We start from the raw sequence: 18,290 nt of genomic DNA, 5'->3' as shown, positions 1-18,290 counted from the left end.
TTAAAATGCAAAAAAACGTGTTATTTAAATGTTTTATTTGGTAAAAAAAAAGACCTGGTGACCATAGGCAATTTCAAATGTGACCTTGTAGTTTAACTGGAGAACCCTACTGGAGCAACATTATTTTTCAACATTGAAATGACATTTCCAATTCATATGCCGAAGGTAAGAACACTGATTAGTGTGGCCTATATCAGGTCATGAATATGACAGTTGTTGTCCATTCGTTTGATGTGTTTGAGCTTTTTATTTTGCCATTATATATATTTGATAAGGGACTTTCCACTTTGAAGCATCATCGGAGTTCAATATTTTTGTGATTTTTCTTTTTTCTGCAACAAGCAAATACCGTGGATTCATTATTAATCTTTGGATACAAATGTTCATGCATTTCCCGGCTAGAAGTCAACCACAAAGTGTTCGATTAAGTATAAAATTTTCAATAGGCTTGTAAGCAGAATTCAACAAAACCACAATATCAAAAATATTGTATTCATAAAAAATTAAAATTTTTTGTCATTACACAAACATTGGTTTCCATGAAAATGAATGAATCAGCAATAATTTTGTTTGTATTGTAATACATTTTTGGCCTATTGCTTTGAAATGTCAGTTTGTATGATACTCATCTATTACCAATGTTATTTCAACTGATCGGGCAGAGCTTACGTTTTAATTTGCATTAGGACAGTCTATTTGAAGATGTGTATGATAAGGATGATTAACGTTATAATTATAACTGATTTCTTATCACCTATCAGTGCCGTCAAAGGAATTTACAAAAGAATGACTGGACACTTCATTGATGAGTTTATTCTAAAACACCTATCTATAGATGAACTGGTTTATTATGAGAGAAACGGTTAAACTCTGCCCAGTCAAGTGAAATAAATTGAGTAATAAAGGGCATATAAAAAACTAAAATCATAGAAAGTAATTATTTATTGTACATATCATTTTCATTCAAATATCTCCATCAAGTAACAACAACATCTCATCATATACTGTGACTCTTGTCACAAAATATCTTACCATCAAAATGCATAACTTTTTTATTTCTGATTAAAAAATGGAAGATCAAAGCTGTTCTGTGAATATTAAGAAGTTTGAGAAAATATAGAAACAGGAAGAAAGATATTGAAAAGAATTTTAGAATATCTATCATGTCTAGGGTTTTGAAAACAATGGGGAATTTCTAGGCCACTATCAAATTAAAGGGTGATAGCCCTCAGATAAGATGTAGCCAAGAAACTTCCCCCAAATTGTAAGACCTTTGATAATATGAAGAAAAAAATCATTCTCGATGTTGAAATAAAAACACAAAAACATCAAAGCAAAATTTAATAAAAATAGTAATAACATGATTAATTGAGCAAATTTCTTTTGATTTTTGCTTTATAAGTTCTCGTTCTCTGCATTTGATATTCCTTTTTAATTAAAGGATGACTGTAATATTTTCTGTCTATGAAGAATTAACATAAAAAAATGTGGTGCACACTGAATAACCTGTGTAGCACCAGGTTTTTGATGTTATTTTGAATAGACAGAAAAAATATTACAGTCATTTCTTATAATTTAATTCAAAATTCCATTTAAAGCTGGTGTAAATCATGAAAAAACATTGATAATGTCATGGTCACAAGACAAAATTATATCTATAAACTGATAGACAAAACACTGTCAGCCAATCAAGAGATGTGTTACATCCAAAATTCAATTATTAACTAATAAGTTTTTAATATTTTACACTGTATGTGATATGCATGTATACCTACATGTATAATATGCAAAACACACACACCCTTTCAGTGGCGGATCCAGAACTTTTCCTAAGGGGGGGCCCACTGACTGACCTAAGGGGGGCCCGCTCCAGTCATGCTTCAATGATTCCCTATATAATCAACAAATTTTTCCCTCGAAAGGGGGGCCCTGCCCCCCCCCCCCCTTGGATCCGCCTATGCCTTTTGTAATATAATGTGTAATGAATGTACACAAGAAGAAATACACTAATTTATAGAATTATAGAATTCACTCACATCAAACATGTCAAATACAATCAGAAGCAATTATCAATAGGAAAATAAACGTTAAAATAACAATGTTTGGATACTTTGCCATAATTATACTGATATACATACAACTAATCAAGACATTTGTGGAATAATTCCAATTTGTGAACCAATATACATAACCCATAAAAATATGCCTTTGATTGACTAAATATAATATTGAAATTATATATATCACCCAAAGATAATTCTTTAAAAAAAATAAAAGAATTTATAAAAGGATATTCTAACTTTAGAAATTAGTACAAAATTCAATAATGTTAATATTAATATCTTTTCTTTTGGATTTCTGTTAACATCTAGTTTGACTCTAAGAATTACAAAAAAAAATCGCAAAAGCAACTTTTATATATATGTCTCTTTGTAAAGTGATAGTTATATAATTGTGTTTTTATAAAATTGTTTAAGGAGGTTCGCTACTCAGTTTCAGAATAACAAGCTTTTCATAACACTAGTACATATGGATAGGGGATTATTAAAGGAAACAAAAGAGTAAAAAAAAATATAGGTCAATGTGCTTGTTTTCGAAATATTAGCCATTGAAATTTTGGCAGGAAAATGTTCTCTCTTGATTTTTCATAGCTTTATCATTGACAAGTTTAAGTGCTCAAAAATTGTTAAAAAATAACAAGTATTTTATAAGACTTTTACAGATGGCTTATAATTATACATGTAAATAATTTATAAAAAGAAAAATGGGGTTCAATGGGCAATTTTTTTTTATGGCATTCAAATGGATAAAAACAGAGGATTCTGAAAATCTGACATAAAATCCAAAACATGACAAGCTAACATCCTTAAATGATTATCTTTCTCCTATCACATAAATGCACCTAACTACCTTTGTACGTTTATAATTCAAAAATATGACTAGATGAAAGTTGTAAGTAACAAATTTTATCATCCAACTAACTTTAAACAGCTTTGCAAATGCAGAACAACTATCATTTTTCTATTGTCTCTCATGAAAAGTATTCGTTTTTGTAAAGGCCAAATAAACTAGAGGCTCTCAAGAGCCTGTGACGCTCACCTTGGTATATGTGGATATTAAACAAAATACACAGATCTATGAATTAATGACAAAATTGTTTTTTGGTGATGGTTATGTGTTTGTAAATCTTACTTTACTGAACATTCTTGCTACTTACAATTATCTCCTTCTATAATGAACTTGGCCAATTAGTTACAGTGGAAAATATTTTGTTAAAAATTAATGAAAATTGTTAAAAATTTACTGTAAAGGGCAATAACTCCTTAAGGGGTCAACTGACCATTTCGGTCATGGTGACTCATTTGTAAATCTTACTTTACTGAACATTATTGCTGTTTACAGTTAATCTCTATATATAATAATATTCAAGATAATAACTGAAAACAGCAAAATTTCCTCAAAATTGCCAATTCAGGGGCAGCAACCCAACAACTGGTTGTCCGATTTGTCTGAAAATATCAGGTCAGATAGATCTTGACTTGATAAACAATTTAACCCCGTCATATTTGCTCTAAATGCTTCGGTGTCAGAGTTATAAGCCAAAATCTACATTTTACCCCTATGTTCTATTTTTAGCCATAGCTGCCATCTTGGTTGGTTGGCCGGGTCACCCCACACATTTTTTGAACTAAATACCTCAATGATGATTGTGGCCAAGTATGGTTAAATTTGGCCCAGTAGTTTCAGAGGAGAAGATTTTTGTAAAAGTTAACGACAACGAACGACAGATGACAAAGACGACGATGGCCGCCAAGTGATGAGAAAAGCTAACTTGGTCTTTTAGGTCAGGTGAGCTATAAAAAAAAAACATCAGTTTGTGACTATACAAACTTCTTTTTTCATTAATGTTGAAAATAGAGACAGAAAAAGATTAGTTATCTATAAAAGATATATTTGCTACTTTATTGTTTAATAGTACAAAAAATTAATTAATGCATGTATAAAACTATTTAAATATACACTATTAATTGTCTCTATAGATGAGGTACAAAATGTATTTAACCTATTAATATAACGTCTCTTATTTTTCAAAGCTCACAATTTAACTCATCAAACTATTGCATTAAAAGAAATATGGGCTAAAAATGAAAGTTCCTCAAGTATATCAATATGTGATCTTCCAATTGGTTCTTTTTCCCAGAAAAATTAGATGCCCAAAAGTGAAGATCTTCACTTCACAATGTCCAATAATATGTTTTCCCTCGAATGACCCCAGGTCAACTAGGGCTGTTTATTTATGAAATAAACAACTAAACTACTGTTAATTCAAAAATTATTGTGTGCATTTATTGTTGAGATTTTGCCATTTTAGACTGAAACATCCTTAAATTATTGCGATTATAACCCTGTCACATTTTCCCCAATAATAAATATCTCTTCAACTGTATAATTTCTGAATTTACAGTACATGTAGAATTCATTTTGTTGCATGTTGCATTACTGATAGTCAGTCATATAAAAGATAAAAAGTTACAAAATTAATGGTTTTTCATATATTCATATTAAATATTGAAAGGGATGTCAATGCCAAGGATTGAAGCTAACACTATCAAGATTTACAAAACATGATTGTATTAAACTAAAAAAGGAGATAACAAAAATATATAAATCATATAAATTAACTATAAATCAAACCATTTTATTCATTTTAACAACTAAGGTCAAACGAAATAGTATGTGTGGTTCCAGTTACCATGGTAACATCTAGGGCAAAGTAAGCATGGTAGGTAGAGAATTTTTTTAATTTAAATTTTTTTTAAACATCCATCCTTTCAGAGCAACACTCTTGACTTTAACAGTTCTTAATAATGAAAAATGACAAAAAATCTTTAGGGTATGCTATTATTAAGACTTAAAAGTAGGGTATGTAGGGTAACTGAAACCACACATATATTTTTATTTGGCCTAATAACAAAATGTCCTATAAAGATTTCACATCAGACCTTATTTTCCATGCTCCTATCAAATATCTTAGTCTTATTAATATCAGATCTCTTCCCATCTGCAACCAACTCCATACAGGAATCATCTTAGAACCTGGAAAATAAAACATTCTTACTTAAGGTGGTACCTAACACTACAGGGAGATAAGTCAGCTAAACGTTTTAATTATGTTGTGTTGTAAAATGAATATTAAGCTTCTCAAAGATCAAAATTGGTGTTTGTCAAATTGCTATATAACCAGTGTAATTTTTCTGACAAAATGGTTGGTTCAAAATTTTTGATTTTTTTGTATTTTTGTTAAAGGGTCACAATAAATAATTTGACAAAATTTTATGAAAAATAAACGAGCCAAATTAAACGGTAAAAAATATTGGACTGTGGATTAAACAATTTTCATAGGTACTAATTTCCATGGATTGATGAAAAATTGTATTTTCATAAATATTTTATTTTTGGTTTAGCCAATGTCTACATACAAGCATTTTGAAATCTTAATTTCCCCAATCTCACACTTCTCTTGGTGTATATTTTTATTCATACTCATTATATGTTTTAAATTCATGGGAAAATCAGTATAATAATGCCTTGGGTAGGATTTTAAGTGAGAATGGTAAACTTCTGTCCACAGTTAAACATGTGACAATTAACCTTCAACAGAATGAAAATAACTATAAATTATGTTCTTTTTGGTGTGTTTTTTCAAGTATTTTGCAATTGGTATATTTTCATTATAAGAAGATAGTATGAATTAGCATAGTTTTGTGTTATATTATACGAAGGATTCCACTTTTGTAGTACTTAACACAGCTTGGATGTGACCGAGCCTCAGTAGAAGGGACGATTATATGTCTTCTTTATACAAGCATCAGACGACGCTTCGTTTTCCATCTCTTTTGTTGTTTATCAGGGCCTTATTATGTTTAAATGACAAACCAAGTTAATGAAAGAACTGCTTAGAAATAAATCTGGATACAAATGTAATTCATGTCCATGAAAACCAAATCAAAGGTTATTTTGTTCACCAACAATAATGCCTGAACCAAGTCAAGAATATGACAGTTGTTACAAATTCTTTGATGTGTTTGAGCTTTTAATTTTGCCATTTAATAATTAGGGAGTTTCTGTTTTGAATTTTCATCAGAGTTCGTTATTTTTGTTATTTTACTTTTGTAACTTGCACATTTCATGCTGAGTTCACACATAATTTGAATTCTATTCGCATTAACTAATTGAAATTAGTTTAATTCGCATTCAAAACGTTTTACGTTCTAACGTCAATTCTAATTCAAATTACAACGCGCGTCAAATTCGTTTTACTGTCCAAACGATGTTAACTTTAAATTCGTATTGACAAAAGCGTATTTCTAATGTAAATAAGATAATTCAAATTAGCCAATTCGAATCAATTCAAATTAAAAAAGAAGAGTGTGTTAACGTGACTAGCAAATTCGACTCGCATTCGATTCGAATTCAATTCGAATTAAACGTACTTGTGAACGAGGCATCAGATTTGTATAATATCTCATAAAAACACCATTCTTGAGGAAGTGTTGTTTTATTATTGCTTATTTAGTGTACACATTAGTCGAAACTTTGTATATTAGAGCAATTCAACATGGCAGATCACCACATGAGAATTGTGGATTTGACAGTAAAATTTTAGCCAATGAAAAATTCTGCATAAAGATTGCAGTTTAATGTTTAAGCATACAATCTAATTATCATGTACAAGTTATAATTTACCATACAATCTAATTATCATGTACAAGTTATAATTTACCTTCCATTTCTTGCCACACTATTGCTACTTCAGCTATTGGTACTAATTATCATGTACAAGTTATAATTTACCTTCTATTTCCTGCCACACTATTGCTACTTCAGCTATTGGTACTAACTATCATGTACAAGTTATAATTTACCTTCCATTTCTTGCCACACTATTGCTACTTCAGCTATTGGTACTAATTATCATGTATAAGTTATAATTTACCTTCTATTTCTTGCCACACTATTGCTACTTCAGCTATTGGTACTAATTATCATGTATAAGTTATAATTTACCTTCTATTTCTTGCCACACTATTGCTACTTCAGCTATTGGTACTAATTATCATGTATAAGTTATAATTTACCTTCTATTTCTTGCCACACTATTGCTACTTCAGCTATTGGAACACTAAAATATTGTGCTAAATATAACATATCTACATCAAATGCCCTGAAAAACAAATAATAACGTATTATACAGAATATAGAATCTCATTTATTTTTATCAAACATTTGCTTTTCCTCTTAAAAAGAAAGTTGGAAGCAAGAAATATACCATTATTCTATAGCTCAGCCCCTGTTTATCTCTTAATCACCTTGTTAATATTGAATCATCACTGTAATTTCTTTTTATTTATGGTTTAGCAGTTTTCGTGGAGTTGAACCACAAATTAAATTTTCAAGGAAGAAAAAGCTTCCGTAGGAATGCATTGGCTCAGAATGCTCGTCTCAAACAGAAAATGATTCATAATTATCATGATTATGTTTATATGTTATTGTCCTGAAGGCTTTTTTAGCTAGAAAAAAAAACATATGGGGGTTGGACGGCACTCAAATTTATTATTGTATGGGTGGGGGCAGCTGCAGGTCACAGAGTTAAAACTGTGTGATAATGTGTGCTAAGTAAAATGCAATGACATAGGTGGTGGACATAACAAAAAAACCTTCACCACCTCCCCTCTACTTTATAATGGGTTTTTTTTCTGGAAAATACCTTGCAAAAGAAAAAAAAAAGATGGGGTATGAATGCTAATGAGACAACTCTCCACAAGAGACCAAAATGACACTGAAATTAACAACTATAGGTCACCGTACGGCCTTCAACAATGAGCAAAGCCCATACCGCATAGTCAGCTATATAAAGCCCCGAAATGACAATGTAAAACAATTCAAACGTATGGTCGCAAGATTACAAAATGAATTTTATATAATATCCATCAAAATGTGTAATTTTAGTTGCCATTACTTGATATATTTTTCAACTGTATCATTGCACAAGTTCTTAGATACCTACCATCTTTCTACATGTAAATTTGAAAATAATAAAATGGCTGCCTCTCTAGTCAATAATTTAAATCCACATTGTGTGTCTTTAACACCTCTAACACATAGAAACCACACAACAAAATGGAAGCCTTTCATTAATACAGTACGGAAAAATGATCTCTGAAAGAAAATACAAAGAGACTTTATTAAAATACAAAAAAATCTAGTTTGAATAACTGAACAAATGGAAAAAAAGAGATGTAGTTGTACAACAATGATATGGCAACCTAGTCAAATAACAGACAAATGGATATGTCTTCTCCACAATCATGTCTTATAAACTATATTACTAAGGTTAAAAAAAGGCTTGAATGAAATTTGGTTCTATTTATATATTGTTGTTGCTGAACTTTTTTTGTCTTTTAAAACTATTTAATTTAATCTCTTGAGGTGCTGACTGCAAAATAATCATTTATTTGCAAAATTTAGAAAATTTTAAAACAAAAATTACTTTCTGCATCAGATACTATCTCACCATTTAAATTAAGTTTCATAAATGTTACACCCATAAATGTTCCAAGTTGCTGTTGTTTTTATTTCGTTTAAACGTTGACAGTATTAGTCCTGGGCCTTTCGAAAATTTTGAATTTTCTTGTCTGTCACCATTTTTGTTTGGTTTTGTTTACCTGTGAGACTTGTAAAATTCAAGTTGTCTCCCTTATACTGATTTGACTTAGCCATGAAGTCAGACTGCCTGCAAGTTTTAGAGATTTTAAATTCCTTTGCGACTTAAATCGTCATTTCGCTGGCAAGATAGTGGCCTACATTACTTCTGTTGAAGTAAAATCAACTTTCATGAAGGTTTAAAAACTAGAGGCTCTAAAGAGACAGTGTCGCTCACCTTGGTCTTTGTGCATATTAAACAAAGGACACAGATGGATTCATGACAAAATTGTGTTTTGGGGATGGTGATGTTTTTACTTTACTGAACGTTCTTGCTACTTACAATTATCTCTATCTATAATGAACTTGGCCCAATAGTAGCAGAGGAAAATATTTGTAAAAATTTACAAAAGGAGTAGGTCCAGTAATACCCCTTTTTGGCCCCAAAATATAGCTGTTTTACAAAATTGTTAAAATGTTAACTTTTAGTTATTTATTGGATAGTAGAATGGTTCTGCTACATAAATATGGGCTGTTTTTTGACATTACAATGCACATTTATCGGGTAGTAGCACCATAAAGTCATGCTAAATTACTGAAATCTCCACAATTCTAGCATTTTAGTTAAATTTTGGACGGTTTCCGTGTAAAACGAAAGTGGCCACATTCTTAATATTGAAATGTAAGTTGTATTTGATGATAATACATAACATATATAAAGATTGTGGATGGAGAAGGATGCGGCCACTTTCAATTTTTACAAAAACCTTCTGAAAAGTGACATTTTTCTGCATATTTGGTAGATTTTTCATATTTGAGCTTAAATCAGTTTGTTTTAATGACTAAATCAGTTAAAATCTTTCATATAAACTAATTGAATCAAATGAAATAGACACTTGAGTGTTTAAAAAGTGGTCAAAATCTTTCGTCAGATGAACCTGAAATTTGAGGCCACAATCAGTCCTTACCTACTCCTTTATGAAAATTGTTAAAAATTTACTATAAAGGGCAATAATTCCTTAAGGGGTCAATTGACAATTTTGATCATGTTGACTTATTTGTAGATCTGACTTTGCTGAACATTATTGCTGTTTACAGTTTATCTCTATCTATAATAATATTCAAGATAATAACCAAAAATGGTGGAATTTCCATAAAAATTACCAATTCAGGGGCAGCAATCCAACAACCAGTTGTCTGATTCGTCTGAAAATTTTAGGGCAGATAGATCTTGACTTGATTTACAATTTGAGCAGTCAGATTTGCACTAAATGCTTTGGTTTCAGAGTTATGAGCAAAAACCTACATTTTCCCCCTATGTTCTATTTTTAGCCATAAAGCCATCTTGGTTGGTTGGCCAGGTCACCCCACATATTTTTTAAACTAGATTCTCCAATGATGATTGTGGTCAAGTTTGATTTGATTTGGCCCAGTAGTTTCAGAGAAGATTTTTGTAAAAGTTAATGATGACAGACGACAATGACGGACGCCAAGTGATGAGAAAAGTTCACTTGGCCCTTTGGTCCAGGTGAGCTAAATAAGAAAGTCTTGCACATTTCAGTACATTATGGTTTTAATTTTGTCCTACCTGTGCTATAGAATCTTCCTCTAAATGAGCTCTAGAACCACAAACTATAGCTAAATTGTCTGGTTTTTTATTTATTTTCTTCATTTCTACTTCTAACTTTCTAAAATCACTAAACTTGCTGGCTCCATCAGCGTCAGCAAATAACAATAATTTTCCTCTGGCTACAAACATACCCTGAAAATAAAAGTCATTGTGGATAAAAAAAAAAAACAACTAATTATTTAATAGCAGATACAAATGTTACTTGTTTTATTGAAGTTTAAAAAAAAAAAAAAACACAATATATAGATATATATGTGGTATGAGTGCCAATGAGCCAACTCTCCATCCAAGTCACAATTTTTAAAAGTAAACCATTATAGGTCAAAGTCTGGCCTTCAACATAGAGCTTTGGCTCACAGACTGTATAGGTACTTGTTCTTAGATTTGATTTATTTTTCTCAGAATCTGAAATTTTAAGTATTTAACAAAATGAATTTTGTTTCTTTGAGAGTAAAATTATTTTTCCTTTGATAAAAAATAAATACCAGTTTGCAATGTACAATGCAGTTAAATCTATTACTCCAAACAGTAGAATTAAAATCCCCTTTTTTTGCTTGGGAAATTCAACACAGCAGATTCAAAAATCTTAATTGAAAATTTCCATCTTATTTCAGCCACTTGAAAAATAATGTAATACAAACCAATCTAATTGCTCCACCTTTTCCTCTATTTTTCTCTAACGTTAAAACTCTAACTTTATCTGTACCACACTTCTTGGAATATTTCAAACCTGTCTACAATATACAATAAATATTACCATGCTGACTAAAATTTTACATTTTCTGAAAGAATTACTTCAGTCTATAGATTCATCATTTTATTCTTACACTTACAAACAACAGAAGTTGTGTTTTTGTTTGAAAGTGAGTTTTTTTGGGGGGCTGATTTTTTTTATCCTTTTTGTGTTATAATAAATATATATAGTAGACAGATCAATCTATGCATAATATGATATGCAAATCAATTAAAATGTAGTGATTCCTGCATACATAACAACCTAATGTGCTAGAAAAACCTTGAAAAAGGGACATGAGGGACTTAACCAAGTAAATATTTCATTAGAAATATAAAATGTAAAAAGTATGGGATCAACAATAACAAATACTTAATAAACCAAGTATTAATGTTACTAAAGCTATCTGTTTATGCCATAATTTTTTTTATCTTTAATTGCATACAGCTTTTTATTGAACATAATAGAAAAAATTGTATTTCTTTAATTTTCTACAGGGCTTCTGTAGAAATCATAAACAGACCTAAAATTGAATTAATATACATCGGTATTTTATCATCAATTTTTATTAGACTTTTGAATCATTTGCAATAAAAAATTAAATTACAATTCTTTTGTGAACATGGTGAATATATGTAAATTTTAAAAAGTGTGTTACATGTACAAGGATGAATGTCACAAACTAAGAGGAAGTGTTTTATTGCATAAACTTTACTTTTTTTTATGCCCTGCAGCAAAAAACAAAACATTTTTATGATTGTACAATATCATGTACATGAAAGATACATGGAGATATTTTTTGGACAAGTTAATTGAACGCTTTAGTTTGACACTAAAACTAAAGTTATCGGAAAAAGATATGCAATTTCTTAAAAATATTTTTTACTGTCATAAATGTGCTGATCTATATTACATGTTTAAGTAACAACCAAGAAATCATTTATTATGAAAAATATTTCAATGTTACTTGTATACCCTATTGTTCATGTTGAAGTCATTCAATTTTTGATAATAAAAAATACAAACATTGTTTAATATAAGTCTACAACCTACATGACCTATTCATACTTTATAATTTAAACTACACATTTTGTAGACATGGTAGAGAAAATAAAAAAAAATAGAAATGTATGTTTTCCAAATATAAAATTGAATATCAGAACATTTCAAAAACCTTTATGACCTTTGATCATTGTTGATAAAAAATTATAAGAATATGTGGTTTAATTGCCAATGACACAACTCTCCACCAGAGATCAAATGACATAGAAGTTACTGTGTGGCTTTCAAAAAATGATCAAATATCATCTACATACTTACTTCAGAAGTTTTATCTGAACTACCATCATCAACAATAATGATTTCATAGGTGAATGATGGTGACTCGGTCTAAAAATATAATAAAATGAAATTTATACATTTCAAATCATTTAAAAGAAGAAAATTTAAAGGTTTTATTAAGCCTTATTACAAAAGAAAGACATAATCATCAGAACTTTGCTTATATAATTGATAAGAATGTGTAAAAACCATACTGCAGAGAATTCCAAATATTATCATGATTATCATGATTAACTGAGTTGTTTTCAGAAATTGTCTAAATTTCGAGTATTTGCAAAAATATGCAAATAAGCTGTACCCTGATGCTGATGCATACTGATTGCAATTAATCTAAGATAAGGGTTCATGGGGTCGGGTGGTCAGGGTGAGGACGCCGGGAAGGGTGGGTGGGAATTTGCCCCAAAGTTGGTTTCAGGTGCAAAAAGCGTCAATTTTGATGTTTTCTCATTCTTTTTCTCAACCTGTAAATCCGAGAGATGCTAATAGATGCATACATCTGTAGTTTTCATGTAGAGTGGGCACCAGTGAACACTTTTATCACAACATTGTTAGGTCGGAGTGAAACTGATCTGGGATCATCAGTGTAAAGAAGGTCATTTGCACCAAAATTCACAAAATTTCCAATTTTTCCGATTTGAACTTTAACTGGACTTGCAACTGGAAGTAGTCGTTTCCTCAGCGTATTTTGATAATAAACATGATCAGTCGTTATGTGCCTTTAGGTTAACAGTATTTGTCAAGGTTTCAGTCATCTTAACTCCGTGTTTCAGACCTTGAAGGTAAACCCACCCCTCCAAAAAACCCAATTTTGTCCCATATCAAATTTTGAAGTTCGTATTTGAGCTCAAAATGAATATTAAAAGTGAGAAACATGACAATCAATAGTGTCAGATTGAGGAAACGTGCATACACTACCAATTAAATGGCATTACGATGACCTCTAAATGTATGGAGCGCCATTGATGCCAAAATAACGGTGGTCTGGGTACGGCCGTATTATTACGGCCCCCGCACGACAAGGGTTAAGAACATTTAACCAGATTGAATAATTCAACAGATGGCATAAATGATAAAAAAAAAAAAAAAAAGAAAAAAAGGATACAAATTACATTCTTATGACAAGTTCATTTTAGATGATTCAATTTCAAGTGCATGAATTTAAAGACTTATAAAAGGAAGATGTGGTATCATGAGTATGATTGCCAATGAGACAATAGACCCAAATGACACAAAAATTAACAAATATAGTCACTGTATGGCCGTCAACAATTTGAAAGTCCCATACCACATTGTCAGCTATCAAAATTAGATTACTAAAACAGAAGTGTTGATCATAATGACTGTGGTCAATAACTCAGTCATATATAAATGATGTTGTGTTTCATTATCTATTTTTCAACAAAACGCAGCAGAAAAAGTCAAGCGTGTGATAAATTCGTTATATGGTTCGGCTTCCAGCCTCACCCCCTATGGATTTTACTAACCCTCTATGGATGCGTATGGGGTCAGTAGCGAACCATATAACTTATATTCCACTTCCTCCTTCAGATATCTTTTAGTGTTTGTTTCATTGTCAACCTGAGTTTATTTGAATTAATATTTATACTTTGTATTTGTATCATGTTGTGTTGTTTTGTTACTTGTGTTTGATTTTATTGATTTTTGGTGTTTTCACGCATATTTTAAGCACCGCTTTCATGGCTTTCAGTGGTGCCCAGTTTTTATTGATATAGGAAGCCTGAGAAAACCACAGACCTTTGATAGGAAAACTGACAATTGTGAGCTGGGTTTGAACTCACAACCTCAGTGTTGATTGGCTAGCGATTACAGTAGTAACTACTTAGACCACTCGGCCACCGTGGCCCCATGAACTCACAACCTCAGTGTTGACTGCCTAGCGATTACAGTAGTACCTATTTAGACCACTTGGCCACAGAGGCCCCCTTGTCCATAACATAATATGTGCCTACACAGGCCTCTGCTAATAGAAATAAAAATGCAGATTTTTTTCAAAAAAGCTTTATAAGATGATTGTTTATACTATATACTTACTTGTCTTTTTTCTAAATAATCCAAAGCCTCATCCATCATCATTGGTACTGTTAGTAAAAGAAAAATACATGGTACATCAACAATGTTAACAATGTTTTAAAAAAAAAACATTTTTAAAGAAAATAGGATAAATTCTATCATTATAGTTTTGCATGTATATACAAAGGGTTCAGCATAATGGGCCATTGTACAGTCAGAGCTCAGACATAAATAAGTCTGAATCTGCTTTTGACTCATAGAGGTCTAAATTTGTAAGTTTAAGGATTTGTCTCCCTTTAATGCAAGACAAAATACGACTTCAATAAGTCAAATATTGTTTAGCAAGAAATGATTGACCAGAATCGTAAAGTTGCAAATATAGACTCCTACAAGTCGATAAGTTACCAAAATTGGTTAACTTCAAGACCCACGCATATTTATAAAAAGGTCATGCATCTAAATCAAATAATGACAACATTGAAAGCCAATGCTTTGTCTTCTAAAGAAAAATATGAATGAGAGGCTAAAAAATGGGGGAATCATGTTAATTAACCTTACAATGCAACCACCTGGATCCACACTTAATGAGGTAAAACATCTGTGTTTAGTAAGGATGTTCAATTAGATAATTAAATATAGATAGCTCACGTCCTTGTGAACTCTCAGACAGATTTTTGCTGTCATAGGTGATGTACTTTGGCCACCAAGTCAAGTTATGTTTTTTCATCAACATAAATAGACCTAAACAAGTCTGTCATTTTGTGACTTATATAAGTCTTAAATTGAAAACACATTTTTATAATAAATACATGTTTTGACTTCTTTAAGTCAAAAACAGAAATCGACTTGTTTATGTCTGAGCTCTGACTGTTGTACATTACATACTGAATGATTTATGTCAAATTCATAGAGAATTTTCAGATTTATAGTTTGTGTTAATAATATCTTTTATTTTAAATAATCTTGAATATATACATGTAATGCATATGATATTAAAGTGTTTAAAGTTCAAATCAGAGCTCATGTATAAACAGAAGACAACAAATCATGATTTTTTTCTTGTTTAAACTTTGTTCCTGGTAAAATGTCTGCTAATTTATTTTTAGGCACTGGCTATGGTTACATGGAAATGTAACAATAATAAAAATATTATTGTTACATTGGAGACTAAATGCCGGAATGCATGGTTGGGTAAGGGCCTGATTAATTACGGATGTAACAATAGTTATTGAGGCTACGGTTACATTGCTTTATTTTTACATGAAAATCAGCAATGTACGATAGGACTAACTAAATAATAAAAGTTGAAGACATTTATTCTATATTTACAATACATACAGGTATTACATACAATTTCTTTAATTTTTTATATTACGTCCTCCATGGATACATGTATACAGAAGTTCACAGTTAGCAAACTTTGCTTTTGGTGTATCAAATTTTTTTTTAGAACTGCGTTTGTATGAAATGTGTGCCTTGATATTGATTCAGTTTCTTTTTCAAACGCATCCCAAGTTTAAAATTTTTCACCCAAAACAAAATTGGTAATAGGAATCTCTTCATCCATTTCCATTCTCAATTTTATTCAAAGTATAATGACAGTAATAATGTCAATGTATATTTGTTCCACCTAACAAAAGTTCCAATGGAAACTTTATTATGAACATTGCCATGATATATCTATTCCTGTTGGAACAAATATTCTATACCATTTATTCCAATAGCAACATATACTGTAATATTTATTCCTGTGGAAATAATATTCCAGAATATATTTTCCTTTTGGAACTTATATTATGATGGAACTTCTATTCCGTGACACCAAGACTGTAGTATATATGCAGTTAGATACTTAAAAGTGCACACTTTTCTCAGTCAGAGTTTTCAACAACAAACCATTGAACTATATTTTTCGCCTTTGGCACTACTAATCTGAAGTAGTATATTTAAGAACATCAAAACCATTAATACATAAAACTATTTAAACACCATTTGTTGAATAGTACATTATGAATTATTATTTATCATTATTACAAGTATTATTTAGTACATATGAAAAAAATAAGCAACAAAACTATAAAAGATTTAAGTTTAATAAATCTAGCACACATTGCTGTTTTTCATGTAACAATAACGCAATGTAACCGTAGCCTCAATAATTATTGTTACATTCGTAATTAATGAGTTCCTTACCCAACCATGCATTCCGGCACTAGACTAAAGTTAAAATAAGGCACTGGCTATGGTTACATGAAAATGTAACAATAATAAAAATATTATTGTTACATTTTCTAGTACTAAGTACATTTTGTAGATAATCATGATAATAAGACAGTTCTTCTTACATTCGACAAAATGTTTGACTTTCTGTATGATCATGATGATAATTTTACTGAAAAAAATGATATTTAGTTTTAATCTTACATCTGTCTTGTTCATTATAGGCAGGTACAATAACAGACAAATCCACACTTGGAGGATCATGAATACTTGGGAATTCTTCTTTTTCATCTTTCTTGGGATCAGTAAAAACTTTTTCACTGTCAAATCTTCCAAGATTTGGGTAGGCTTCACTTGTAACAAGTAGCATCACTAAACCCTACAATATGTACAATATTTAAATTTAAAGTACTGTTAATTCAGTATACAGGCCCGTAGCTAGGAATTTCCAAGGGGGGGTTATTTGGGCTCATGAACTCGACCATAACAGTCACAATTTGAACAGAACGTTGACTTTAACAGTGCTTATTTGGTTTCAATGGGGGGAGGGGGGGTTCGTCCAAACCCCTCCTGGCTACGGGTATGGTATATATACATATGATATATGCAATGGGTTTTTTTTTTAAATACATGTAGCAAAGAACGTGAGATGATTACAGGAATTAATTTAATAAAAACATGAAAAATGTTTATCATTTTTTTTCTTTTTAAAAAAAAATTATACAAAAGGATTGGAATGGGAGTTACTTGACAAATAGCAGTAAAAAATATTGCCAAATGACATTAAAGATCAATTTTGATACATGACAGTGAATCACGTTAAATTCTTTCCTAAGAAATTTGTAACAAAAAATTATTCCGATCTCTGACAAATCAAAAAAAGATATTTTGACACGTCTCAATTTTTTAACCAATTTGAAGCTAATGGTTGCCAAAAATGACAGTTTGACGCTTAAAATTACAGGAAATTCCTACCCTCAATCAATAAGACCTGTGTAAATTTCTGATGCAATAACGATTGTTTTTAACTAGTAACTACACTTGGTTATCACAGGACTTTTCTTTCTTAAAACTATATATTTAACATTTACTGGGGATGTTTAATCCCCTCTCGGTATACGTTGCTATACCAAATGCCTAAAAGGAGTTGGTACAGCCGGTATCAAACAAGAAAAAAATTGCCGGCTTGGACAGATTTATTCAATTTTAAGTCTTCAATGCCTTAAAATACATTACCGAACCGTTATGCCATAAAGGCCTTTAAATTCAAATTTAGTATTCACAATTGACATTAAAAAATAGACGTTTACCAGTAAAATAATGAAGAGAATAGCAACACATGTTAAGGAAAATATCAACATCAGATCCATTTTCACCGGAAGTTGTTGTGAAATTCTGGATCTGAATAATGTTTGTTTAATTTATTAGATGTAGCTCTAGCAAGATTGTACCCAATATTTTCTTAAAATTATAACTAATATACCAATTTTAAGTCAATAAATGAAACGCACCATAATTTACCTTATTTTTTAATTACATTGTATCATTAGAATAACGTTTATTACTCATCTGGATGGTGAAAAAGAGTATCATCTATGCTATTTCATATCTTTGATAACATAGTTTCATTTC

At 30.6% G+C, this 18,290-nt stretch overlaps 1 protein-coding gene across 1 annotated transcript; it reads right to left on the bottom strand.

The window, feature by feature from the left end:
- Positions 1 to 927: 927 nt before the first annotated feature.
- Positions 928 to 18,045, bottom strand: LOC143042733 (dolichyl-phosphate beta-glucosyltransferase-like). The gene is made up of 9 exons (XM_076215176.1): positions 17,969 to 18,045; positions 16,863 to 17,037; positions 14,460 to 14,506; positions 12,387 to 12,455; positions 10,975 to 11,067; positions 10,292 to 10,465; positions 8,069 to 8,220; positions 7,140 to 7,225; positions 928 to 5,097 (listed from the first exon to the last, which is right to left on the bottom strand). Exons 1-9 carry the CDS (start codon positions 18,026 to 18,028, stop codon positions 4,982 to 4,984), a joined length of 972 nt encoding a protein of 323 aa, XP_076071291.1. The 5' UTR covers positions 18,029 to 18,045; the 3' UTR covers positions 928 to 4,981.
- Positions 18,046 to 18,290: the final 245 nt, after the last annotated feature.

Source organism: Mytilus galloprovincialis, chromosome 8, assembly GCF_965363235.1.
Source record: "Mytilus galloprovincialis chromosome 8, xbMytGall1.hap1.1, whole genome shotgun sequence".
NCBI lineage: Eukaryota > Metazoa > Mollusca > Bivalvia > Mytilida > Mytilidae > Mytilus > Mytilus galloprovincialis.
This window is presented reverse-complemented; position numbering and strand designations above follow the sequence as displayed.